At 38.6% G+C, this 23,950-nt stretch overlaps 1 protein-coding gene across 2 annotated transcripts in view; it reads left to right on the forward strand.

Moving 5' to 3' along the window:
• The first annotated feature begins 2,516 nt into the window (after positions 1-2,516).
• Positions 2,517-23,950, forward strand: part of OSCP1 (Organic solute carrier partner 1) — a 179,864-nt gene continuing 158,430 nt past the window's right edge. For both annotated transcript variants that reach the window (XM_090402712.1, XM_090402713.1), the window contains exon 1: positions 2,517-2,947. In XM_090402712.1, coding sequence (XP_090258838.1) covers positions 2,836-2,947 — 112 coding nt within the window. In that variant the 5' untranslated portion in view covers positions 2,517-2,835. The remainder of the gene's footprint in view (positions 2,948-23,950) is intronic.

A 23,950-nucleotide genomic window follows, 5' to 3' on the forward strand; every position in this document is an offset into this window, starting at 1 on the left:
GAAATAAACTAAAACACTATTACTGAAAAAAAAGAGCCAACAGGCTTCGCTTCAGTAAAGTAATCTTATTCAAAATTAAGTGGATATTGAATACCACATTATTTCTTAGCCGAATAAGAAACTCATAATATGGTATTCAATATCCACTTCATTTTCAATAAATTAAAACACTATGTTTATTTTTGAAGTAAAACTTTTATTTCAACATTCTAAAATGTTATTTTTCTTTCTTTTCTGTTAGCAAAATCGTCGATGACGTTGCGAAGTCTATTTCATAATAATGTAGGTAATTCTTAATCTATTTTATTTAGAAAAACTCCTCTCACAACTAGCAAGTCTTACAACAATTGTGAGGAAAATTCGCAGTAGTATTACAATACAGTATTTGAAAATGAGTTCTCGAGACTGCATTTTAGAATTAACTGCGAAAGTTCAAAAAGGTTCAAAGTGCACCCCAGGGCAGACCGCCCCCTCCACCCCTCCCTAGCTATGTCTCTGGCCCAAGGCTATCACTAATTAATCGGTACGCAGTGAAGAAGGCTGCTGCAAATGCCTCCATCTCGTGGTTCTGAATCCCAACACAATATTTTTAATATGAGAAAATAGTGTTCACAGCCGATTTTCTTGAGTTTATGGAACGAAAAACCCGAGATTCCCGGAGAAAAAACCAGCTTGCTCGTGCCAGAGATCGAATAACTCGGGGACCGGTCGAAGATAGGCTTAGAAAAAGTTTCTCCAGTTGGCGAATAGACTTGAACTTAAATCTACCTTCAGACTGCCAAACGCAGAGGATGTAAGCATCACTTCCACTAAGCTATCCCATGAAGATTGTTTCAGAACTCATTTTCAGCCCACTTGCATACTGTTGTTGCTATTAATGGAAAAAAAAGAAAGAAAATTGAATAGAGAAAGAAGTTTTGTTTCAGTCCCATGTATTAGCTCAGTTTCTACCAAGTTATCAAAATATAGTAGTCATTCCTCTAACCAAACGACCTCCCTTGCTGCATTCCATTAAAATAAAAACATTTCTGCTTAAAGTAATCTGTTGTGGCTGTAATTTCTTTCATTATGGAGACAAAACCAAAAAATTGATAGGACTTCGTATGGAAGACCATGTTATCAATATGACTTATTGCAGATCAATGGCTTCAGCTCTGTCCAATCATATTCTAAAGTCTGCTGATCACAACGACAACCAATTCCCCCACTCATCTAGTAAACTGGGAGAGACAGATCGGGGATCCTACATTAGAGTCTATGGAAATTATTCTTAATCCAAACTGTTACTCCACTGCTGTTTAAGTATGACGAACACGAGACCACGACAATGCTTAAGGGTTCATCAATACAGTTAAATTCGGATTACTCCAAATGAAACGATCCGTTTAAATATAGTGAGACAGTATATTCTTGTAACTTTCAGCGTGTATCTCTGTTCCCCTTTCTATGTTATAGATATTATGCATCGGATGGTCCTCTGGAAGGATGAAATCTTTCTAATTAGTCTCTAATTAGACTTTCTATTTAGATAATAAATGCATTATTATATTCTACTTATTATTCTTCTTCCTCAACTTTTATAGTCATAATAAATGGATTCTAACGTCTAATAGGCAAAAATGTCTTTATTATCAAATACAGTTTATAATTGTGTGGCTCAGTGGATGTGGCGTTTGCATACCACGGCGCTTGACCGCACGAAGGAAGACGTCTTGGTTTCGAATCTAGTCGACGACTAGAAGAAATTTTTCTAACCCTTTTTTCGATCGGTTCCCGAATTAGTCGATCTCTGGCACGGGCAAGCTGGTTTTTCGTCCCGTAAACTCAAGAAAATCGACCGTAGAACCCACATTATTTCAGACATTAAATACGAGTTTTAGGGTTAGGGACCACGAGATGGCGGCACTTGTTGAGCTGTCTCTCTTCACTGCGTACCCCTTAATTAGTGATAGCCTTCAGCCAGCTATTTCTGATTGGGTACCAGTGGAGATTGAACTACCCACTCAGTCTCCAAATGCTAGATGGGGCTAAATGGCCTCGCCTACTCCCTATATACGAGAATAAAAAAAAGGCGTTAGCTTATTTTTTTATTATTATTTTCTTTTTGTTTTTTTCAAAATCTGTATTTTAGCGTTTTTTTTTACCGTTTTCTGGGGAGAACACTCTTTGTAGCACAAAAAATAGGTTAAGCTCCGAGTCTACGGCAAATATCATGAAATATATATCTGCTGTCTTCTACCTTCCTAACATGGATTTTAGGCCAGGTGGCAGTTCCGGTCTCATGCCATCGTTGTTAATAAATTAAATATAATGTTGCAAATATCTAATCACACCTGTTTTGAAATAATTTTTATTATTACAATCACTGTGTTAATTCATTGTATTTTTTTTAATTCATTAAAAAAAAAAAGAAAGAAAATAACATTTTACTACATCCTTGAGTACTGTCTTTCAAATACCGTATACCCGTAACATGTCGTTAGGTTACAACATTTGATATTTTGCCAAACGTTGAAATCTGTTGGTCTAAAGTTTGTTAAATGCAATGTTTCGGCTAAATTAAATACGTTGGCTTTCCTCTCAGTATCAGTTAAATTACATATGTATATATATATATATGTACAGAATATTTTCTCGTCCGTGCGTCTTTCGATTGGATATATAAATTTTTTAATACTACTCGATTGTTTTACCGCATACATATCTTAGAATTAGTAATAGTAAAATCAGTGCTATCGATTATGTAGCAGTGCAATTACAGAGAACTGTTTCTTTCCTTTTCTTGCTAAAGATCGTAATCTTAAAAATTGCCCTGAATTTTACTGTTAAATTAATATGTCTCTCCGGGTGTTACCAGTTGTATTCATTAATTTAAGTGGTGAAATGATGTATATTCTTGATCAGAGGTTAAAAGCTCAAAACATTACAGCAGATAAAGCTGAAAAGGGTAATTATTACTGATATTACTAATGATGTGATACTGTGCCATCATCCTTCTTAAAAGGTATTTGTATTATGTTGCTAACAAACGAGTAACAACTTTGGCCTTTTGGTGTAACTCGGTTGTAATACGTTTTGACTGTGGGAGTTATATTTTGTGTGTGTGTTTGATATGGCACATCATTAAAGCTTTAGCGTGTTTCTTATAAGATAATCTGTTTAAAATGCTGACTGTTTCCAAATTAAATAATATATTATAATATAATATTTAATTAATATATTATAATAATAATATATTATTAGACACAAAATATTGAAAACAATGTGACTTCACAAGCACGAAAAATTACAGAACAAAATCAAAAACTAAACATTCATTACTGAAGTTATCTAAATTATTATTTAGACAAATTATCTTAGTAAAGATAGCAAGCTTGTATTATCTTACATATATATTCTTCAGACATTGTCTTAAATTATCTTAAATTTTTACACCTAAAAACTGAATATTAAAACCATCCATGCAGTATCATTGAAGTAGTGATTATTATTAATCGAATTTAGATTGAACAGTTTTATTAAATGAATGAAAACTGATGCATTTACAGCAGTAGTTAGCATTGGTAGAGCCTCTGCTACTAATGGCTCATGCAAAACGTTAAGCAAGTTCGAGTGCAGTTAGTAGTTGGAAGGAGCTCAATCGTTCGATGCTGTTAGCACACTCTCCCTCAATGAGTCTTTGGACTCCCTGGAGGTGTCACATAATAATAATGAGAGCTGTTCAGATATAGGTTGAGTGGGTCAGTTTTGAGGGAGAATGGGTGATGGAAAACTAGTGGTGACATGATAGTGTATTACACTGTCATAGTAATGTATGACTTGAGTTGGGAGGGGGGGCATCAGAGAGTGGCAATGATATCTGATGGAAATGATGAATATAGACCCACTGTAGAGGTTATATAGTATGTGCCCTATCTACCAATAATTGTCCAGACATCCCTGTTATTTGAAGTTGTGGAACATTCCAGGTTTGTTAATAATGTAACAACTGGTGTACAGATAGCTAGTAGGAAGCAGTATTTCATTGTAGCAGTTGAATACAGATGGTATGACAACACAATGTGAACTCAGTGACTTCGAGAGGGGTGTCATCGTGGGCTGTCACATTGGTGGCAAATCCATGCGTGCTATTGCCACTCAACTGGAGCATCCAAAATTAATGGTTGGCAATGCAATCAACGAATGGAGATGTTCTGGCATCACTAATGCAGGAAAACACCTAGGGCTGCTGCCATAAATGACTGACTGACTGGGACAGGAGGCTGTTAAAATGGGTGGCATGCAAAAATTGGCACAGTCCATCTGTGATGAGTGCCAGAGCACCAGTAACACCATGATGAAAGCTAATACTGTATGGAAAGAACGTCACATACTGGGTTTCCATGGTAGATCAGCGGCACACAAGCCGAACATCACAACAACGAACAAGATGGCTCTCCTGGCCATCTTGCCAGGTGGTGCAAAGAATGTGTGAACTGGCCAATTGACTAGTGGAAAACATTCTTGAGCAATGAATCAAGGTTCACCTGTTTCCAGTCTGATGGCAGGATGTGGAGGCAGCCTGGTGAATACTTGTTACCACAGTGTGTGTTGTACCCACAGTAGAATTTGGCGGTGGAGGAATAATGGTGTGGGGTGCATTTAGCTGGTTTGGAGTGTGATCACTGGTCGTTGTCTGAAGGCAGCTCAGTACTTTGATATTCTGGGAACAGAATATCAAAGCTGCAGCTGTTGTGGATTGGTATGAAGAGATGGATGTTAAATGACTTGCCTAGTCTGTACAGAGACCCCCAACCCCCTATCGAACACCTGGGAATGAATTGGATAGTGATTGTGGTCCAGAGCAGCACGTCCTCAATTTGTCACTGAACTCAGTGCTGCTTTGATGGAGGAATTGAGACCAATTCCACCTGTCTGCTGCACATTGATGGAAAGCCTGCCTCAAAAGGTGCAGGAGGTGATCTAAGCCAAAGGTGAACATACGATATTAGGGTTCACCTGTGGCATCAACTGTAAATTACTAAAGTATCTGGACAGTCATTGGTAGATGGTGTATATACATACTCATCTCTATCTCCCTCTCGCAATTTTTGATCTTCAAATAACTAGATCCTTAGTAAACTAATGCTTAAATGGCTTCAGCTGACTTCTGGTACAATACCAAAGTAATTGTACTTTCAATTTACCAGCAGGCAAACCCTAATACAATGAACATTTCATTACTGTTTTTCAAGCTGCTGAATGTAATTTTGCACACATCTTGAGTAATGATAAATTGCTGGATAAAGAGCTATAAATGAGCAGGAGATCTTTGAGGTAATGGAATGGAGGATGTTAAAATTTATTATCATTATTATTATCCCTAGACCCCATGGAGTCAAAGACTCATCTAGGAGGTCCTTTTGTCATATATACAGCTCATTATACCATGCTTGAAACACACTCAAATTCTCTACAGACACCACACTCTCAGGTAAGGTATTCCAATCATTCACAACTCTGCATGCAAAAAAACCTGCTTCTCACTCCCCTGCTCACACCCTTCGTATACAGCTTCCAGGGATGTCCTCTGGTTCTCCCCCTGATCTCCCACCATTTGCTGTAAAAACCTTTCCAACATTAATCCTATAACAACTCCTTACTAACTTGTAGGTTTCTATCATATCATTCCTCTTCCTCCTACACTAGACTCTGTAAATTGCACCTTCTCAACCTTTCCTCATATTCAACATTCCAAACATCTGAAACTACCTTAGTAAATTGTCTCTATACCCTTTCCAAAATCTCTTCATCCTTTTGAAAACCATGTGACCAAATCTGTGCACAGAAGTCCATGTGTGGCCTAATCAAAGCCTTATACAATGGAACAAGAATTTCATTACTTCTACAAGTCAGTGTCCTCTGCATCATTCCCAGAATTCTTTGTGTTCTCCTCACAATTTTGGAAATGTTTCCCCTAAATTTTAGATCTTTATCCACCATCAATCCCCAAGGTCTCTTATTTCCTCCACCTCCAACAATATATCCTCAGCAAGCATAAATCTACATCCCACCTTTGTTTCCCAAATTTTAAAACCTTACATTTTACAACATTGAACTTGTGCCCCATTTCCATGCCCATTCAAGAAAACTTGAATGGGCACGGAAATGGGGATGAAAGATGATGCAATAAATTGCATGGTTCAGTTTATTCAAGTTTTCTTGTAAGGCCACAACATCTTCTCTACTCTTCATAGTTTATCCCAACTTTGCATCATCTGCAAACAACTGAATATCCCCATCCAAATCTTTGTCAATATCATTAACATACAGGCTAAACAGCGATGGCTCTAAAACAGACCCTTGAGACTCACCACTAGTGACTTGCCTCTTCCTAGATATTGCTCCCCCCCTCCACACACACAAACAACTTGCTGACTCCTATTAGATAGCCAGTCTATGATCTAGTGCACTAAGCTAATATCCAGCCCAATTCACTCTAGTTTGACTATCAACTTATCATGCAGTAATCTATCAAAAGCCTTTGCGAAAATCTAAGTATACTACTGCGTATCCCTCTCCTCTGTCACCTTATTGTAATAAGTAAGTAGAGTACTAAAACATGACCTCCCTTTAGCAAATCCATACTGTCCATCAGAGATAATTCCATTGTTGTCAATCCACTTTTGGATCCTAGTTCTCACTAGCTTCTCCAACAACTTAACTACAACACCTGATGCACAGATGGGCCTATAATTTGATGCTTGATTTGTATCACCTCCTTTATAGGCAGTTCAATCTTGCCCTCCTTCCACTCCTTTGGAACTTGACTCAGTACAGGACTCATATTAAAAAAAAATGTCAAGGCAGATGTCAACTCCCTGTCACGTTCCTTCAAATACATGGTGATATTTACTTAAGTATAAAGAGCTAATAAGCTTCATTTCAGCAATGAAAACATTATTTAAATTAAGGGGATATTAAATCCCACATAGTTTTAAAACCGAATAAGAAACTCAAAGATTGGAATCAGAGAGTTTCTTGCCGAATATAGTAAACTATAAAGTATCAGCGACCACTGCTGTGAGCAAATGCAAGTGACCCTAGCACGTAGTGCAATACCGGAAGACTCGCAGCAAAGTCGGTAAATTCTGATCGCTATTCTTAGGTATTTTCCATAATGTAAAAACACATTTCCTAGGAAATGTATGCTGTTATTACATTATGGTAGGGAGGTCACTACCTAGACCGGTTTCAGCCTTTTTTGAGGCTTCATCAGTGAGTAGTTAATATCCCCTTAATTTAAATAATGTTTTCATTGCCGAAATGAAGCTTATTAGCTCTTTATACTTAAGTAACTTAATGGTTGCACCTGTTTGGAAATTCGTATCGCAGAGTATATAAGTTCTTTTCTCTATACACTTTGGTATTAGGTCTAGCTACCTACTCACTGATGAAGCCTCAAAAAAGGCTGAAACTGGTCTGGGTAGTGACCTCCCTATCATAATGTAGTAACAGCATATATTTCCTAGGAAATGTGTTTTTACATTATGGAAAATACCTAAGAATAGCGATCAGAATTTACCGACTTTGCTGCGAGTCTTCCGGTATTGCACTATGTGCTAGGGTCACTTGCATTTGCTCACGCCAGTGGTTGCTGATACTTTATAGTTTACTATATTCGGCAAGAAACTCTCTGATTCCAATCTTTGAGTTTCTTATTCGGTTTTAAAACTATGTGGGATTTAATATCCCCTTAATTTAAATACATGGTGATATATTATCAAGTCCCATAGCTTTATTAACATCAAGTTTGGTCAATTCCTCATACATCTCTTGCTCACTTGAAGTATTCAGATGGAGAATTAAATATTGGAGATAGTAGGTTATGTAGAGTACAGTGAGCCCTTAGAGTCATCATGTAATAATAATAAAACTCATTCATTAGGCAGTGAGGGCTTGATAACACATGACTGCATCTTTTAAGGACATACTGAAGGGAGTTGAAGGTGCCTATTTTAAGAAGAGCTTCTTTGTTAAAGGGTACATTCTTTTTGAATCTTCCCTGTTAAAAAGAGGGATAAAATTGCTTCATGGTAAAAAGGTGGATGATAAAACTGAATCTTCAAATTACAGGCTAGTCTTTGTATCTGGAGTGATAATTATGGTATTAGAGAGGTTGGTGAGGGATGAAGGAGTGGGTTGATAACAGTAAGTTTCTTTATGAGGTCAGAAGGTTTCTTTAAGGGAAGTTGCAATAAGCTTTATATTATGACAGGTTGATACTGGTGGATAGGTATGGTAACAGAGTAACCACAGCAAATGATATAGTGGAATTATTTAATAAACACTTCATCAGTGTATATCATAAGGTTGTGAATGATGTTGTGCAACATGTAGAAGGGAAGCAAGAATTAGGAGAATTAAAGGTGAAATAATCAGAGGTGTATCAAGTGTTGCTTGAGTTAGATGTTAATAAGACTGTGGGAACAGTTGGCATATCACCATATGTATTTTTAAAGAATGTGCAAAAGAGTTAGCGACACCCTTGTCCTGATTATGTAATGAAAGTCTTGCAGTGGGGAAGATTCCCAATGGTGCAAAGAAGGCAAAATAATATACCTCTCCACAAGCATGGTTTGAGAACAGAAGTTTCCAATTATAGACCAATTTGTATATCTGCAGTTTTGATCAAAGTATTGGAAAACTTGATTAGAAATAGAATACAGGATTGGATTAATCGACATAAGATTCTCTGTGATGGTCAGCATGATTTTGTGAAGAGCAGGTCTTGTTTTAGCAATCTGCTTATATTTTATGATAAGGTGATGAATGTGTTGAATAAGGGAGAATCATATACAGTGATATTCTTGGACTTTGCCAAAGCATTTGATAGATTACCACATGATAATCTATCAAAGATTGCAAATACAACTCAAAAGATAATTGCAATGCTCAAACGAATGTTCACATGTAAAGATAAGGATGTTATTTTGCCTCTTTACAAGGCATTGATAAGACCTCACTTGGACTATTGCGTGCAGGTCTGGTCTCCTGGTTTCCGATATGATTCTGATATATTGGAGAGAGAGTACAAAAGCGAGTGTTAAAAATGATATCAGGATTGTGGAATGCTGATTATGAAGACAGGTTGAGAATTTGTAGAAAGTGGGGAAACAGGAGAAAGAGGGGTGATATGATTGGGACTTATAAACTGCTGAAAGGGTCACACAGGATTTCAATTGATGGGATTATTCAATTTATGGAGGGTGGGGAAAGAACGAGAGGGCATCCTTGGAAGCTGAGAATGAAGGGTGCCAAAAAGTGTGTAAGGGCTAGATTTTTCTCTCAGAGGGTGGTGTGTGATTGGAATGGATTGCCATTGGATGTTGTGAGCGCAAGCAGTGTGAATGAATTCAAGAATAAGTATGATAGCTGGCGTGTGTAGTATGTGCCCTCCCCTCGATGAGTCTCTGACTCCCTGGAGGTCTCTCGTAATAATAATAATAATAATAAGTTGATGTACAAGTCCAGAAACTAGGAATAAATAGTATAATGGTTAGATAGATTGGAGATTGGCTTTCTGAATGATACCAGCAAGTTGTATGCGATGGAGCCATGTCTCAGAAAAGCATCGTGACCAGTGGCAAGACTCAGGGCTCTGTTTTTGGGCCCCTACTGTTTAACTTATTTGTTAATAATATTTCATTGTGAATTGATGGAGAGCTTCAAATATTTGCCGATGATGCAAAGTTAGGTAGAGGGTGTGAGAAGTAGATTTTTTACATAGAGAGTTGTTAGTGAGTGGAATGCATTGTCTGAGTATGTTGGGAGTGCAGATAGCATAAATAACTTCATAGCTCATTATGATATATATGTTGCTGGTTGAGTGGGCCTCCCAAGATGAGTCTGTTGACTCCATAGAGGTTATCAAATAATAATAATAATATTGCAGTTGGCAACTGTACTCTATTATAGTCATATATATTGCATGATTGCAATATATTGTAGTGTATATCTAGATTTGCAAATATCCACATGTAATGCAACAATCTTTTTTATACAGGCAGTCCCTGGGTTACGACCAAGATACGTTCCTGAGAACGTCTTTAAGTCGGATTTGTACGTAACTTGGATCCCTGATGAACAGCGCATATGCAGCAATAATAATAATAATAATAATACTATAATGGCTCATATGTGGCAATAATAATACAGTGTAATACTGTAATAATAATATTACCCCTGTACTGTAATAATAAGTTACAGAAACTATTGTGCCCTTTCTTTTAATTCAAACAAACAGAACATTAAAACAAACTCACAAAAAGTTTTGATAGGAGATAGGGGAAATTTCAAAAAAGAATATTAAAGGTTGCATCAATGTCTTGCTTACTGGAAGGGACATTTCTGAGGCAAGAAGATAGGCTAACATTAATCGGAAGATGATGCTGGAGAATCAGGATTTGATTCTGTTTCTGGAAAGAGGGGAGCTTACCACTGAAGTTGGTTTCTTGAAAAAAAAAAAAAAGGTATCTAGGGTTGTTTGTACAGCTTCTTTCTATCTTTCATCATAAATGGCCTTTCAGCAACTGATGTTCTCACTGATTGCATGGTAAACTTTTGTAAACTGCTGAATATTAGGATATTGCTCCTCAAGTTTAGCAGTGAGACAAAAGGCTTCAGCTAATTCTTTTCTCGTAAACTTTCTTGGCTCTGTATCTTCTGATTCTTCATATTCTTGTGTGTCTATCAGCTGCTTCTCTTTCTCCATAAGGTCTTCATTGGTTAATTCTTGTGAATGGGTCTCTAGTAGGATAGTGACATCATTTTCATTGATATCCAATTGCAGGGCATTGGCACTGTCCACTACAGCTTTTCTGGCTTCGGCAATGTCTTCTGTTTACATGTAAAGACACACAGAAATCATCACAGAATTGAGGGCAGCTTGTTCCACACTCCTTTAATTGTTGATTGCGTAACTTCCTCCCAAGAATCAGCAATGTTTTTGATGGCATCATGAACGTTATAATTCTTTCAGAACTCTCTCAAGGCCATCATATCATCTTCCATAGCCCTGACTGCTTGCGGGAATGTACGCCACAAGTAATAAGCTTTAAATGCAGAAATGACTCCCTGGTCCATTGGCTGTAGTAACGATGTAGTGTTGGGTAGTAAAAATACGATCTTTACATTAGGATGAAGGTCATCGAAAGATGTTGGATTTCCAGGAGCATTGTCCAGCACAAGCAGAATTTTAAAGGGAATTTTCTTTTATGAACAATAACATTCCACAGCAGGAATAAAACAGTTCAAGAACCAATCTTCAAGCATGGCAAATGTGACCCAGGCCCTTAAATTTGACTTCCAAATAACAGAAAGAGCTGCTTTTATAATGTGGTGAAGTGCGGGTTTGTTTACATGCATGAAAGAAACTAGTTCCTGAATTATTAATTTAATTATTAATTATTCTTATGGGGAGGCTTGGGAGCCTGTTCATAAGTATGGAACACCGTAAGTTGTCGTCCGTAACCCGGAGACTGCCTGTATTGTCATATAACAAGTGGCTGTTATATGACAGCCACTTGTTATACAATCGGGCTAATGTGGTATAATAAGGGCCTTATGCAATGGAGCCACACATCCTTATAGAAGACTGCTGCAATACTGCAACTTAAAAGATTGTTGCACTACGATCACTGAATTTCATATTTCTATTCAGCATCATACAAAATCCCCTGCATTCCCTGCTTCATCCAGTATCCTTCCACTAATAGAGTATGTAATCTTCCATTCCCAGCTCCTAAAGTTCAGAACCATATGCTCAGTTGCTTTAATGTGACATTTCCATTCATTCATTCACTCTCCTTTTCATCTTATTCAAATTCTCCTGAAGAACCAAACATCATGAGGCTATAGAAGAGATATAAGAAGACAGGTGAAGAGAAGATGCATGAAGAATATCAGACACAGGCCAGAAGAGTGACTAGTGTGGTAAGGAAAGCAAAACTGGAATATGAGAGGAGATTGGCCCTAAGATCCAAAGAAAATCCTAGGGAATTTTTTAGCTATGTGGCCAGTAGGAGAGAAATGACTGTGGAAGAATGATATTGTGGGATAAAAATGGGAATAGAGTGACTGATGCAGAGGACATAGTGGAATTGTTCAATGAACACTTTATTCGAGTATTTCATCCTAGAGGAGTCAGTTTTAATGCTAGAGGGATAGGGCAGGTTCGAGGTTTAGAGGTACAGGAGGAAAGTGTGTTTCAGATACTGAGTACTCTGGATGTCAGTAAAGCTGTGGGACTGGATGGTATTTCACCATGAGTTTTGAGAGAATGTGCTAGGGAACTGACAGTGCCTTTAACCTGGCTTTTCAATGAAAGTCTGGCTTCGGCAAAGGTGCCCAGGGAATGGAAGGAAGGTATGATAGTGCCATTGCATGAGTGGTAACAGACTGGAAGTGTCTAATTATAGGCCAGTGTGTGTGTCATCAGTAGTTGTTAAGATCTTGGAGAAAGTAGTGAGGGACTGTATACAGCATTGGGCAGATGAGGGTAATGTTATCTGTGAGAGTCAACATGGATTTGTGAAAGGGCGCTCTTGTTTTAGCAATATGCTAGCCTTTTATAATAAAGTTACAAGAACATTAGATGAGGGAAAGGCATATACTGCAATTTTCTTAGACTTAGCGAAGGCATTTGACAGGGTGCCACATGATAAGCTGATATTTAAGTTGCAGCACATGGGTCTGGATGTCAGATTGGTCAACTGGATTCAGGATTGGCTGTCTGATAGGTATCAGAGAGTTGTGTATGGTGGAGCAGTTTCAAGGAGGCAGAGGGTTACAAGTGGGCTCAGTACTAGGACCTATATTGTTTAACCTTTATATCAATGACATTGCCAGTGGATTGCAAGGGGATATTCTGTTGTTTGCGGATGATGCGAAGCTGGGAAGGGTTATCAGTAATGGTTCAGACGTGGAAACCCTGCAAGAGGATTTAAATAAGCTAGATAGATGGGCAAATGAATGGGGGTGTCAGTTTAATGCAGCAAAATGTAGGGTCTTGAGGTTTGGGAAACATCGATGGGATGCTGCATACTGTATGGGAGTAGTTATACTGGAGGAAGTAGGGGAGACAAGAGATCTGGGGTTGATGTTTGATAGAAACCTGAAGTTTAGGGGACATATTGCAAAGGTGGTGAAGGTAACACAGAGGATTGCTGCAGTTATGAGAAGGACACTGATCTGCAGAGATAAGAGGGTTATCATTCCGTTGTATAAGTCTCTGATCAGACCACACTTGGACTATTGTTCTCAGATTTGGTCCTCAGGATTTGAAGGGGATAAGTTAACTGTGGAAGGGATACAAAGACGGATGACAAAGATGGTTTTAGGACTGTACAAGCATAGTTATGAGGATCGGCTTAGGGAATATGGACTGCAGAGTTTGGTGGATAGAAGAAGGAGGGGGGGTGATATGATTGAGACTTTTAAACTGTTGAGAGGTGGTTACAGGGTTGACACCGGGGTGTTCTTTCGCTTGGTTGAACAGTGGGAAGGAGTGATGACAAGAGGCCATCCCTGGAAGTTACGAAAGGAAACTGTGAGCAAGAAGGTAAGGAGTGGTTTTTTTTTATGTGGAGGGTGGTTGAACCGTGGAATGCATTACCTGATGTCGTGGTGGGAGTGAGAACGGTCAATGAGTTTAAGGAGTGGTATGATAGACTTTGTTTTTCTTAGGAAGTACTTCCCACGATTAGTCTTTTGACTCCATGGAGGCCTGAATAATAATAATAATAAGGTGAGACAGCTGTTGGACAAGGAAGACAAGGGACACACAAGATATACTTTCATTTTGCAAAGGCTTTTGATAGATTACTACATGATAAGTTGATAATCAAACTAGAGCAGATGGAGTTGGATATTAAACTAGTACATTGGATTGGAGATTGGCTATCAATCATATATCAGCAAGTTGTGTATGGGGGGGGGGGCAATATCCAGGAAGAGGAAAGTTATTAGTGCTGTGTGCTTTGAGGGGGGGGGTCTGTTTTAAGGCCATTGCTGTTTAACCTGTATGTTAATAATATTGGGAAAGATTTGAATGGGGATATTTAGTTGTTTGCAGATGATACAAAATTGTGAAGAACTAGGAATCGAGTAGATGTTGTTTTGCCTTATAAGAAGACTTGAATAGACTAAGTGAATGGGTATGGGAGATTGGGGGGGGATGCCAGTTCAATGTTGTTGAAATGTAAGGTGTTAAAATTTGGACAACAAAGATGTGATGTAGAATTTGCTCTTGGTGGTGATATATTGTTGGAGTTGGAGGAAATAAGAGATCTTTGGGTGATGTTGGATGAGGATCTAAATTTAGAGGACACATTACCAAAATTGTGATTACAACAATGAATTATGGCAATGATGAAAAGGACACTGATTTGTAGAAGTAAGGAGATTTTAGTTCCATTGAATAAGGCCTTGATTATGCCACATATGGATTACTTTGCACAGATTTGGTCAACTGGGAAAACACTGATCATTTGGTCAAACACTCTTGGACATGAACAACAGCAACATCTATGGAAATTTAAACATGGATTTAAATTATGCTTGCTTAGAAATTATATTCTTGTTTAATTCTTTACCCAAATATAAACAAACAAAGTTTGCTTACTAAGTGTATGCATTATGAGTATAGTTGACTTGAAGGCAACAGCCTCTACATATGAGTAACCTTGCCATGAAAACACTTCATGTGCAAACTTTGTTTGCTTACACTTAGATAAAGAATTAAACACTTAGACAAAGAATATAATTTAATTGACAAAAGCATACTCCGTTTTTTCTTTTCATCCAGCAAATCTTCTATTGCTCCAATGAATATCAATCATACATTAAGATCTTCCAGTTTGATGTATTAAACAAGGATTTCCATGATGTTCTCCAGTGGAGTGAAGCTAATCTGGTGAACTACAGTTCCATGAAAACACAATCTGCTTTTTTTTTTCTTTTAAGAATAAGCTCATCTCACTCCCCACACTTTTGATTATATTCACATCCCCTAATCAAGACATCAAATTTTATTATTATTATTATTCAGGCCTCCATGGAGTCAAGAGACTCATCGTGGGAGGTCTTTCTTAGGAAACACAGTCTGTCATACCACTCCTTGAACTCATTGACCGTTCTTGCTCTCACCACTCTCTCTCAGGCAATGCATCCCACGGTTCAACCACCCTCCATGCAAAGAAACCACTCCTCACCCTCTTGCCCACAGCTTACTTTCGTAACTTCCAGGGATGGGCCCCCTTGTCATTGCTAATTCCCACTGTTCCACCAAGCGAAAGAACTCCCCCAATGTCCACCCTATAACTGCCTCTTAACAGTTTAAAAGTCTCTATCATATCACCTCTCCTTTTATTCACCAAATTCTGCAGTCCACATTCCCTCAGCCAATCCTCATAACTAACATTGTACAGTCCTGAAACCATCTTTGTTATCTGCCTCTGTACCCTTTCCATAGGGTACAGAATTTATCCCCCTTCAAATCCTGGAGACCAAATTTGAGAACAATAGTCTAAGTGTGGTCTGATCAGGGTCTTATTCAAGAGAATGATAACTCTTTTATCTCTGCAGGTCAGCGTTCTTCTCAGTATTGCAGCAGTCCTCTGGGTTTCCTTTACCAACTTTGCAATATACTCCCCGAATTTCAGTTTTTCTATCAATCATCACTCCCAAATCTCTTGTCTCCCTTACTTCCTCCAGTACAGCTCCTCCAATCGAGTATGCAGCCTCCCATCGATGGATCCCAAACTTAAAGACTTGACATTTTGCTACAGTAAATTGATATCCCCATTCATTTGCTTCATTTGTCCATCTATCAGTTTATTCAAATCCTCTTGCAGGGTTTCCACATCTGAACCATTACTGATAACCCTTCTCAGCTTCACATCATCTGCAAACAACTGAATATCCCCTTGCAATCCATTGACAATATCATTAATATAAAGGTTGAACAATACAGGTCCCAGTACTGAGCCCTGTGGAACCCCACTTGTAACCTTCTGCCTCCTTGATATTGCTCTACCATACACAACTCTCTGATACCTATCAGACAGCCAATCCTGAATCCAGTTGACTAACCCAACATTTAAACCCATGTGCTGTAACTTAAATATCGGCTTATCATGTGGCACCCTGTCAAATCTTCTTCTTCTTCTTCTGCAGTTGAAAGTTTATTTTTCACTTGGTTAGACTATAATAAATTTAGTTTAATCCTTTATCCAAGTGTGAGCAAACAAAGTTTGCGCCTGAAAGTATCTTCAGGACTGAGGTAAGGTAGTACAACACCAGGCAACTCGTTGCAAAGGTGGAGCAAGCTAACATCATTCCTATCTCAGTATCTCCCATAATGCAAAACACATCTCCTTGCAGATATGTATAATGTTATGCATTAAGGGAAGGGCCGCTACCCAGACTAGTTTCGACCTTTATTGAGGTCTCTTCAGTGGGAGCCAGGCCCAAGTGGAGATACCAGGCAGAAGCATTAGCAAGGTCATCTCCACTTATAGGAGTTGTACTACCTTACCCCAGTCCTGAAGATACTTTCAGGTGGAAACTTTGTTTGCACACACACTTGGATAAAGAATTAAACTAAATTTATTATGGTCTAACCAAGTGAAAAATAAACTTTCAACATCTTTATCTAAATTTTTATTTAAATTTTTATTAAATTATTAAAGTAATTTAATAAAAAGGTGCCACGCTGTTTGGCAACTCCTATAGGTGGAGATGACCTTGCTAATGCTTCTGCCTGGTATCTCCACTTGGGCCTGGCTCCCACTGAAGAGACCTCAATAAAGGTCGAAACTAGTCTGGGTAGCGGCCCTTCCCTTAATGCATAACATTATACATATCCGCAAGGAGATGTGTTTTGCATTATGGGAGATACTGAGATAGGAGTGATGTTAGCTTGTTCCACCTTTGCAACGAGTTGCCTGGTGTTGTACTACCTTACCCTAGTCATGAAGATACTTTCAGGTGCAAACTTTGTTTGCTCACATTTGGATAAAGGATTAAACTAAATTTATTATTATCTTCTTCTGCAGCTTGTCCCACTTAAGTGGGGTCGCTGTTAATGATGAGTCTCCTCCACATCCTCCTATCTTGGGCTGTCACCACATCCAAGTTCTTCATCCTCAAGTGCTCTTCTACCAGCTCCTTCCATCTCTTCTTCAGCCACCCATGCTTTCTCCTTCCTTGCATATCCATCTGCATGACCTTTCTTCCCACATATTCGTCCTCCCTCCTCATCACATGACCAAACCATCTCAACCTTGCCTCCTTGTATCTTCGCTCCTAAGTTCATAACTTTCACTGTTCCCCTCACATAGTCATTCCTCGGGCAATCCTTTCTGGTCACACCGCACAACCAGCTAAGCATTCTCATCTCTGCTACCTCCATCCTCTCGATGTTATTTTTCCTCAGGGCCACAGTTTTCATAGCACATGCCATAGCAGGCCTCACTACTATCCTATAAATTTGGCCTTTTGTCTTCAAATTTCTGTACATCTCCTGCACCAACCTGACATATTTCTCAGGTACCTTCTTCTCTCTCAGACACCTGTAGACTTCTTGCCTTGGCACTCTATCGTATGCTTTTTCCAGATCAATAAACACCAGATATAGCTTTCGTTGTTTCTCTCGAAACTTTTCCATCATCTGCCATAACCCAAAGATAGCATTTGTTGTTGATCTACCAGGCATGAAGCCAAATTGTTCCTTTGCAATCTCCACCTCCTTCCTCAATCTTCCATCAAGAACCCTTTCTAGGTTTTTCATTGTGTGGGACATCAACTCTATTCCTCTGTAATTATTACAGTCTTGTGCGTCCCCTTTACCCTTGTAGATTACAAGAGTACTTTCCCTCCATTCCTCGGGGTATATTTTCCTGTTGGCAAACTTTCATAAACAGGTCCCACAGCAGATCAATTCCCTCTTTCCACTAGTGTCTTCCATGCCTCCACTGGAATCCTGCCTGGGCCCACTGATTTTGCATTCCTCATCCTCTTCATGGCCTCCTTCACTTCCACTCTACTGATGTTCTGCACCATCCCCTCAGAAGGCTGCTCATCTTCTCTGTGAGTCCTTGCATTTTCCTCATTCAAAAGTCCCTCAAAGTCTATTCTCCATCTGTTTCTTATGTCCACATCCCTCCATGATACTCTTCCTTCAGTGTCTTTACCAATTTTAAAAATTTACCAACTAGCAAAACGTAGAAATAAAGCAGCAAAGGACATCTTAGATCTACGTTTTGCTAGTTGGTAAATTTTTCTCTGTCCTTCCTTTGTTTCTAATTGATCATACAAATCATACAAATGCCCTTGCAAAATCAAAAAAAATGGCAGTAAATGCCTTTCCCTCATCAATTGCTCTTGCCATTTTATTATAAAAGGCAGTCATATTACTAAAGCAAGAGCACCCCTAACAAATCCATGTTGATTCTCACAGATAACATTACCCTTATCTGCCCAATGCTGTATATAGTCCCTCACTAATTTCTCCAAGACCTTAACAACTATTGATGACACACAAACTGGCCTATAATTAGATTTTCCAGTCTGCTACTGCCCTTATGCAACAGCACTATCTTACTTTCCTTTCATTCCTTGGGTACCTTTCCTGCACCTAGACTTTTATTGAAAAGCCAGGTCACTCTTCAATATGGTATTCAATACAGTAATTCAATAGATGTTTGCACATCTCTCAAAAGCAATGATGAAATACCATCCAGTCCCACAGCTTTACCAACAGCCAGAGTACTCAGTATTTGGAACACACTCCCCTCTTGCACCTCTAAACTCTGAACCTGCCCTATCCCTCTAGTATTAAAACCTTCTTCTCCAGGATGAAATACTCCAATAAAGTGCTCATTAAACAACTCCACTATGTCCTTTGATCAGTCACTGTATTCCCATTTTTATCCTTCAGTGTCATTCTTCCACAATCATTTCTCCTCCTACTGGCCACATAACTAAGAAATTCTCAGGATTTTCTTTGGATCTTAGTGTCAATCTCTTCTCATATTCCAGTTTTGCCTTCCTCACCATACTAGTCACCTTCCTGGCCTGCGTCTTATATTCTTCATGAATCTGCTCTCTACCCCTGTCCTTATATCTCTTTCATAATCTCTTTTTCAACTGCAGTTCCTGTTTGATATTGTTTGTCATCCATTTTACACCAAATTGTGTTTCCCTTCTTCAGTCATGGAATACAGCTTACTATTGCTGCTAACAAATATTCGTTCACAATTTCCCAAGCACTAATGATATCCTGGCCATCCAATTCCGCCTTCCATGGAACTGCCCCAAGTTGATATCTAAGACTATTATAATCATCTGCCTTATAATTCCACATACGTTCCCTTTTCTTTGATTATTCCTGCATGTCTATTCATCTTACAAGTCAAAAACCACATGGTTTCTCTCTCTCTCCAACTGGTGGGAGAGAGATGTCATCTCAGTTATTATCAGCTCTTCTGATGCTATGACCAAATCCAAAACTCTTGGACCTCTTGTTCCTTCTGTTCCTCAAGAATTCAAGGAATTTCACTCCCTTATTACTACATGCATTTTCCTCTTCCCAGCTTATACTGCTGTAGTTAAAATCTCCCATAACAATTATTCATTTTGCACTTGCCAAGCTCAACTGCCTAAACATCTCCTGTTCGCCATCCTCTGTACTCCTTGGTTTGTAGCAACACCCTATTAAATATCCTGTCTTGGCCACTTTTACCTCTCACCATATGCTTTCAAAACCATTAGTGTCAATGCCTTCCAAAGCCTCTACTATTAGAGGACATAAGTCATCACTTATCATAAGTAGTACTCCGCCACTACGTTTTCCTTTCCTATCCTGCCAAAAAATGCTGAAATATGCTATTTCAATTCCTATTTTTAGTGATGCAAATACATCACATCTATAGCCCTCCAAAAAACTTAGTTTCCTCTTCCATTCAAAATTCTACTTCTCACCTGCACAACTTCTCAATTCCAACTGTATAAATCCCATATCCACCAAGTCTTAGAATATATTCACATATTTTAGGTGGTGCACCTAAAACCTCCTCCAGAATGCTTGATGCTATCCAGAAGAGAAAAATCTGCAAGTCCTTTTAACAGATGATGCCTCTCCCTCTTTCTCACTCACAGTCTCCCTCCTGTCACCTTTTCACACACACACATATATATACAGTGGTGAGCTATGGAAATTTTAACAAAGGGCTCGCATCATCGAGCAAAAAAAAAAAGAGGTATTTCACACAAAAACTTTTATTAATATAGTTTGTATACAAATTCCAATAAAAAATTATGAAAGGACAATCAATCTCTAAAGGCTATCATTTTTAAACAAATATTTCATGATCTAAACATGAAATATTTGCACACAATCAACTGTGTTAATTTATGTTACATAAGAAAAACATTTTTTTGCTCTCAAAGTATAATAAGAATGAAATATTTTATAATCTTTTATAAAACATTTGATTGGCTACCAGAAGGTAGAGGGGTAAAGATAGTGCATGCGCTTATTTTATTTTCAAACTTGGACGCATTCGTTATGGAGGAGTTGAAACAATAATTCCAAATAATCTATACACTGGCAAATAGACCAATTTTTGTTAAGTTACTGTATAAGTTTGTCGCTTAATATGTTTAAAAAAAATTTTTTTTTTTGAAAAAATAAAAAAATAAATAAGAAGAACAAGGGACTCAGGAATTTGAGAAAAAATTAACAAAGGGCTCGTGCAAACCCCTTATAGCTCACCATTGTGTATATATATATATATATATATATAGTTTTATGAAAAAAATTGAATGACTAGAACCGAGATTTAATTAAAAAGGTTTTAATATAAACGCACTACTAGTTTCGGCCTGTAACAGCCTTCTTCAGGTGACATTCTTTTATTATTGATAATAGAAGCCTCGTCATGAAGGTTATAGATGACAGAATGATCATTGACTCGGTTAACATACATAGTTTTATGGGGGGGAAAAAAAAAAAAACCTTTATTAAAACCTTATATTAAAACCTTTTTAATTAAATCTCGGTTCTAGTCATTCAATTTTTTTCATAAAACTATGTATGTTAACCGAGTCAATGATCATTCTGTCATATATATATATATATATATATATATGTTAAAAATACCGAGCAATTTTAAACTTGGTTTTACTCCATTTCCCAAGTAAGCAAACAGACAAACAAGTCAAGTTTGCACTTGCAAGTGATGCAAGTCTAGCTGATCCTACAGGTAGTGCAAGACCAAGGCAACTCGTGGTAAAGGTGGCATAAGCTCCGATCACTAATCTTAATATTTACCCTTAATGCCAAAACACATCTCCAACGAGGAGATGTATGATGTTTTGTATTAAAGGCAAGGGGCCACTACCCAGACCGGTTTCGACCTTTATTGAGGTCTCATCAGTGGGAGCCAGGCTAGAAATACCAAGATTTAGTAATACGGAGCTTATAAGTATTTTACCGGAACAAGTTACCATAAGGTGTTTTAACCTTATTAAATAAAAATCTCTGGAGGAGATATAAAATTAATATAAAATTAAAATTGCTTGGTATTTTTAACATTTATTATACCCAAGGTAAAATACTTTCTACATTTATATCTCCTCCAGAGATTTTTATTTAATAAAAATCTCTGGAGGAGAGGGCACAGATGACTTCAGTGAGTGGGATGCAACACGTTTTCCCGATCATCTTAGTGCCCTGCATGACAGGCCGATAACTGCAGAAGAAATAAAGGCTACATGCAAAACGATGAAAACAAAGACGACCCCAGGGCCAGACGGACTGGGGATAGAATTCTATAGATCTATTTGGGAATTTGCAGTGGCAGCATTAATAAACATCTTTAACGAATTCCTCACTTCGGGAAACATCCCCGAGGAATTCGTTAAGAGCTATACCATATTTATCCCCAAGAAAGACCGAGATCGGACTTTGTCGAATAACTGGCATTCAATCTCCTTAACCAATTTAGACTATAAGATCTTTACAAAAATTATCTGCACACGCCTCAAGGGCGGTATCGAGAATATAATAACAAGCTCACAGGTCTACGGGATCTATGGAACTCAATCTCTTCTTGTTAAGAGACTTGATCAGACTGGCTAAGGAAAAAAAAATACCCCCTGGCACTTCTCTCCACCGACTTGGAGAAAGCGTTTCACAGCGTCAACCACAGGTACTTGCAGAACATCCTCCAAAAAACAGACGTGGGCCCGAGACTTCGGCGTACAATTAAAAACATGTACGCGGAAGCCACGACCCAACTATCTATTAATGGGTTTCTGACAGAACCAATCCGCATAAAGAGAGGGGTTAGGCAAGGCTGCCCGCTAAGCCCCCTCCTCTTCTCCCTAGTATTAGAACCCCTAATCAAAAGAATTGATAACACCCCCGCAATTAATGGTATTCCACTGCTCCAAGTCTCCAGACAATGCAAAATAGTAGCATATGCGGACAATGTAGTTGCCACACTCAGAGATTCTGAGTCCATCTATATCTATCTGCACATGCTGCAAAAGTTCAGCATAGTCAATGGTCTTCGCGTTAACACACAAAAAACTAAAATCAAAAGTTTTGGAAATTTCCATAGCACTGGACTTCCCTACGGTTTAACGCTACAGACACAGCCCCTAACAATACTAGGCGTGCCTTTTTCATACACCCTAGCATTACCAATCCAAAAATTGCAGGAGACAAGCAGGGACAGGATAAGGCTGTTCAAACCAACCTTTTTCTCCTTTTATGGCAGAGCGACAGTAATAAGAACAATCGTCACCCCAATGCTGATGCACACTGTCAACATCACAGGCATCACACTATCACAAGAAAATAAATTATCAAAAGAACTCATTGATTTCTTCTGGAATGGGAGAAAACACGAAGTAAAGAATACCTACAACTCAAACAGGAAGAAGGGGGTTACGCTCTGCCCGATCACAAAAGCTTGCTACAAGCAAACACGTTCAAAACCTTACGGAAGGCCTTAAACTCCAACCACATTTCTGGCCTGCTAATTAGATACTTTATAGGACTTTTCCTCCCCCTCTTTGGGATCATGGACTATGCTGGACCCCGCTCAAGGGGGGGGGGGTGCCCAAGTGGTACCGTTCATTAGTTAAATCGATCACAACACTCAGAGACAGAGGAATAGCAATCCTCACACACAAACCCAAAGCAGTATACTGGGATTTCTTCCAACTTTCCAGGCGTGATACACCCAATCGCAGGACAAATAATGAAATTCTCTTCAGAAATATCAAAAACAGCTGGGGACAGCCTTTTCATCGAGATCTAGCCTGGAGAATAGCCTACGGGCAGCTCCCGGTGAAACAGGTGAAATCCCTGTATGTACCTAGCCCGTGTGACCCCTTCTGCGATGTCTGCCGGGACGTGGAAACGGTGGACCATTTCTTTTATTTTTGCCCACCAGCCCAAAGCATCTGGCGGAGACTCAGCACAGCATTGGGAATCCCCATGCTGACAGTAGAAGAGGTCGTACGGCTACAATTCCCCCCACCAGTCCAAAACACCCAAAAGTTCGCTATCTTCCTAATCAATGTGTTAAAATATCACATTTGGAAGGTACAGAAAAAATCCCAGATACGAGACGGAAATTTAATGTATGCAAGAATAAGGAAAGGTTTCTTTTTCTACCTACCCAAATTTCTTGCACAAGAAAGGCACTTACTAGGAGATTTTAAATTTGTGAATCAATACTGCAAACCACCGACAATATGCTTTCTTATACAGGGAAGCATCAAGCCCTGTATATCTCTTTAGAACCCACAACCCCCCCCCCCCCCCTAGGAAAAAGAATAACCACTCTGTCTTCCCTAGCCACAAAGCTTTCGCTGGCATGGTTTCTTTTACTCC

The sequence above is a fragment of the Typopeltis vanoorti genome, chromosome 13 (genome assembly GCF_054136105.1).
Source record: "Typopeltis vanoorti isolate ZY-2024b chromosome 13, IOZ_Tvanoo_1.0, whole genome shotgun sequence".
Lineage (NCBI taxonomy): Eukaryota > Metazoa > Arthropoda > Arachnida > Uropygi > Thelyphonidae > Typopeltis > Typopeltis vanoorti.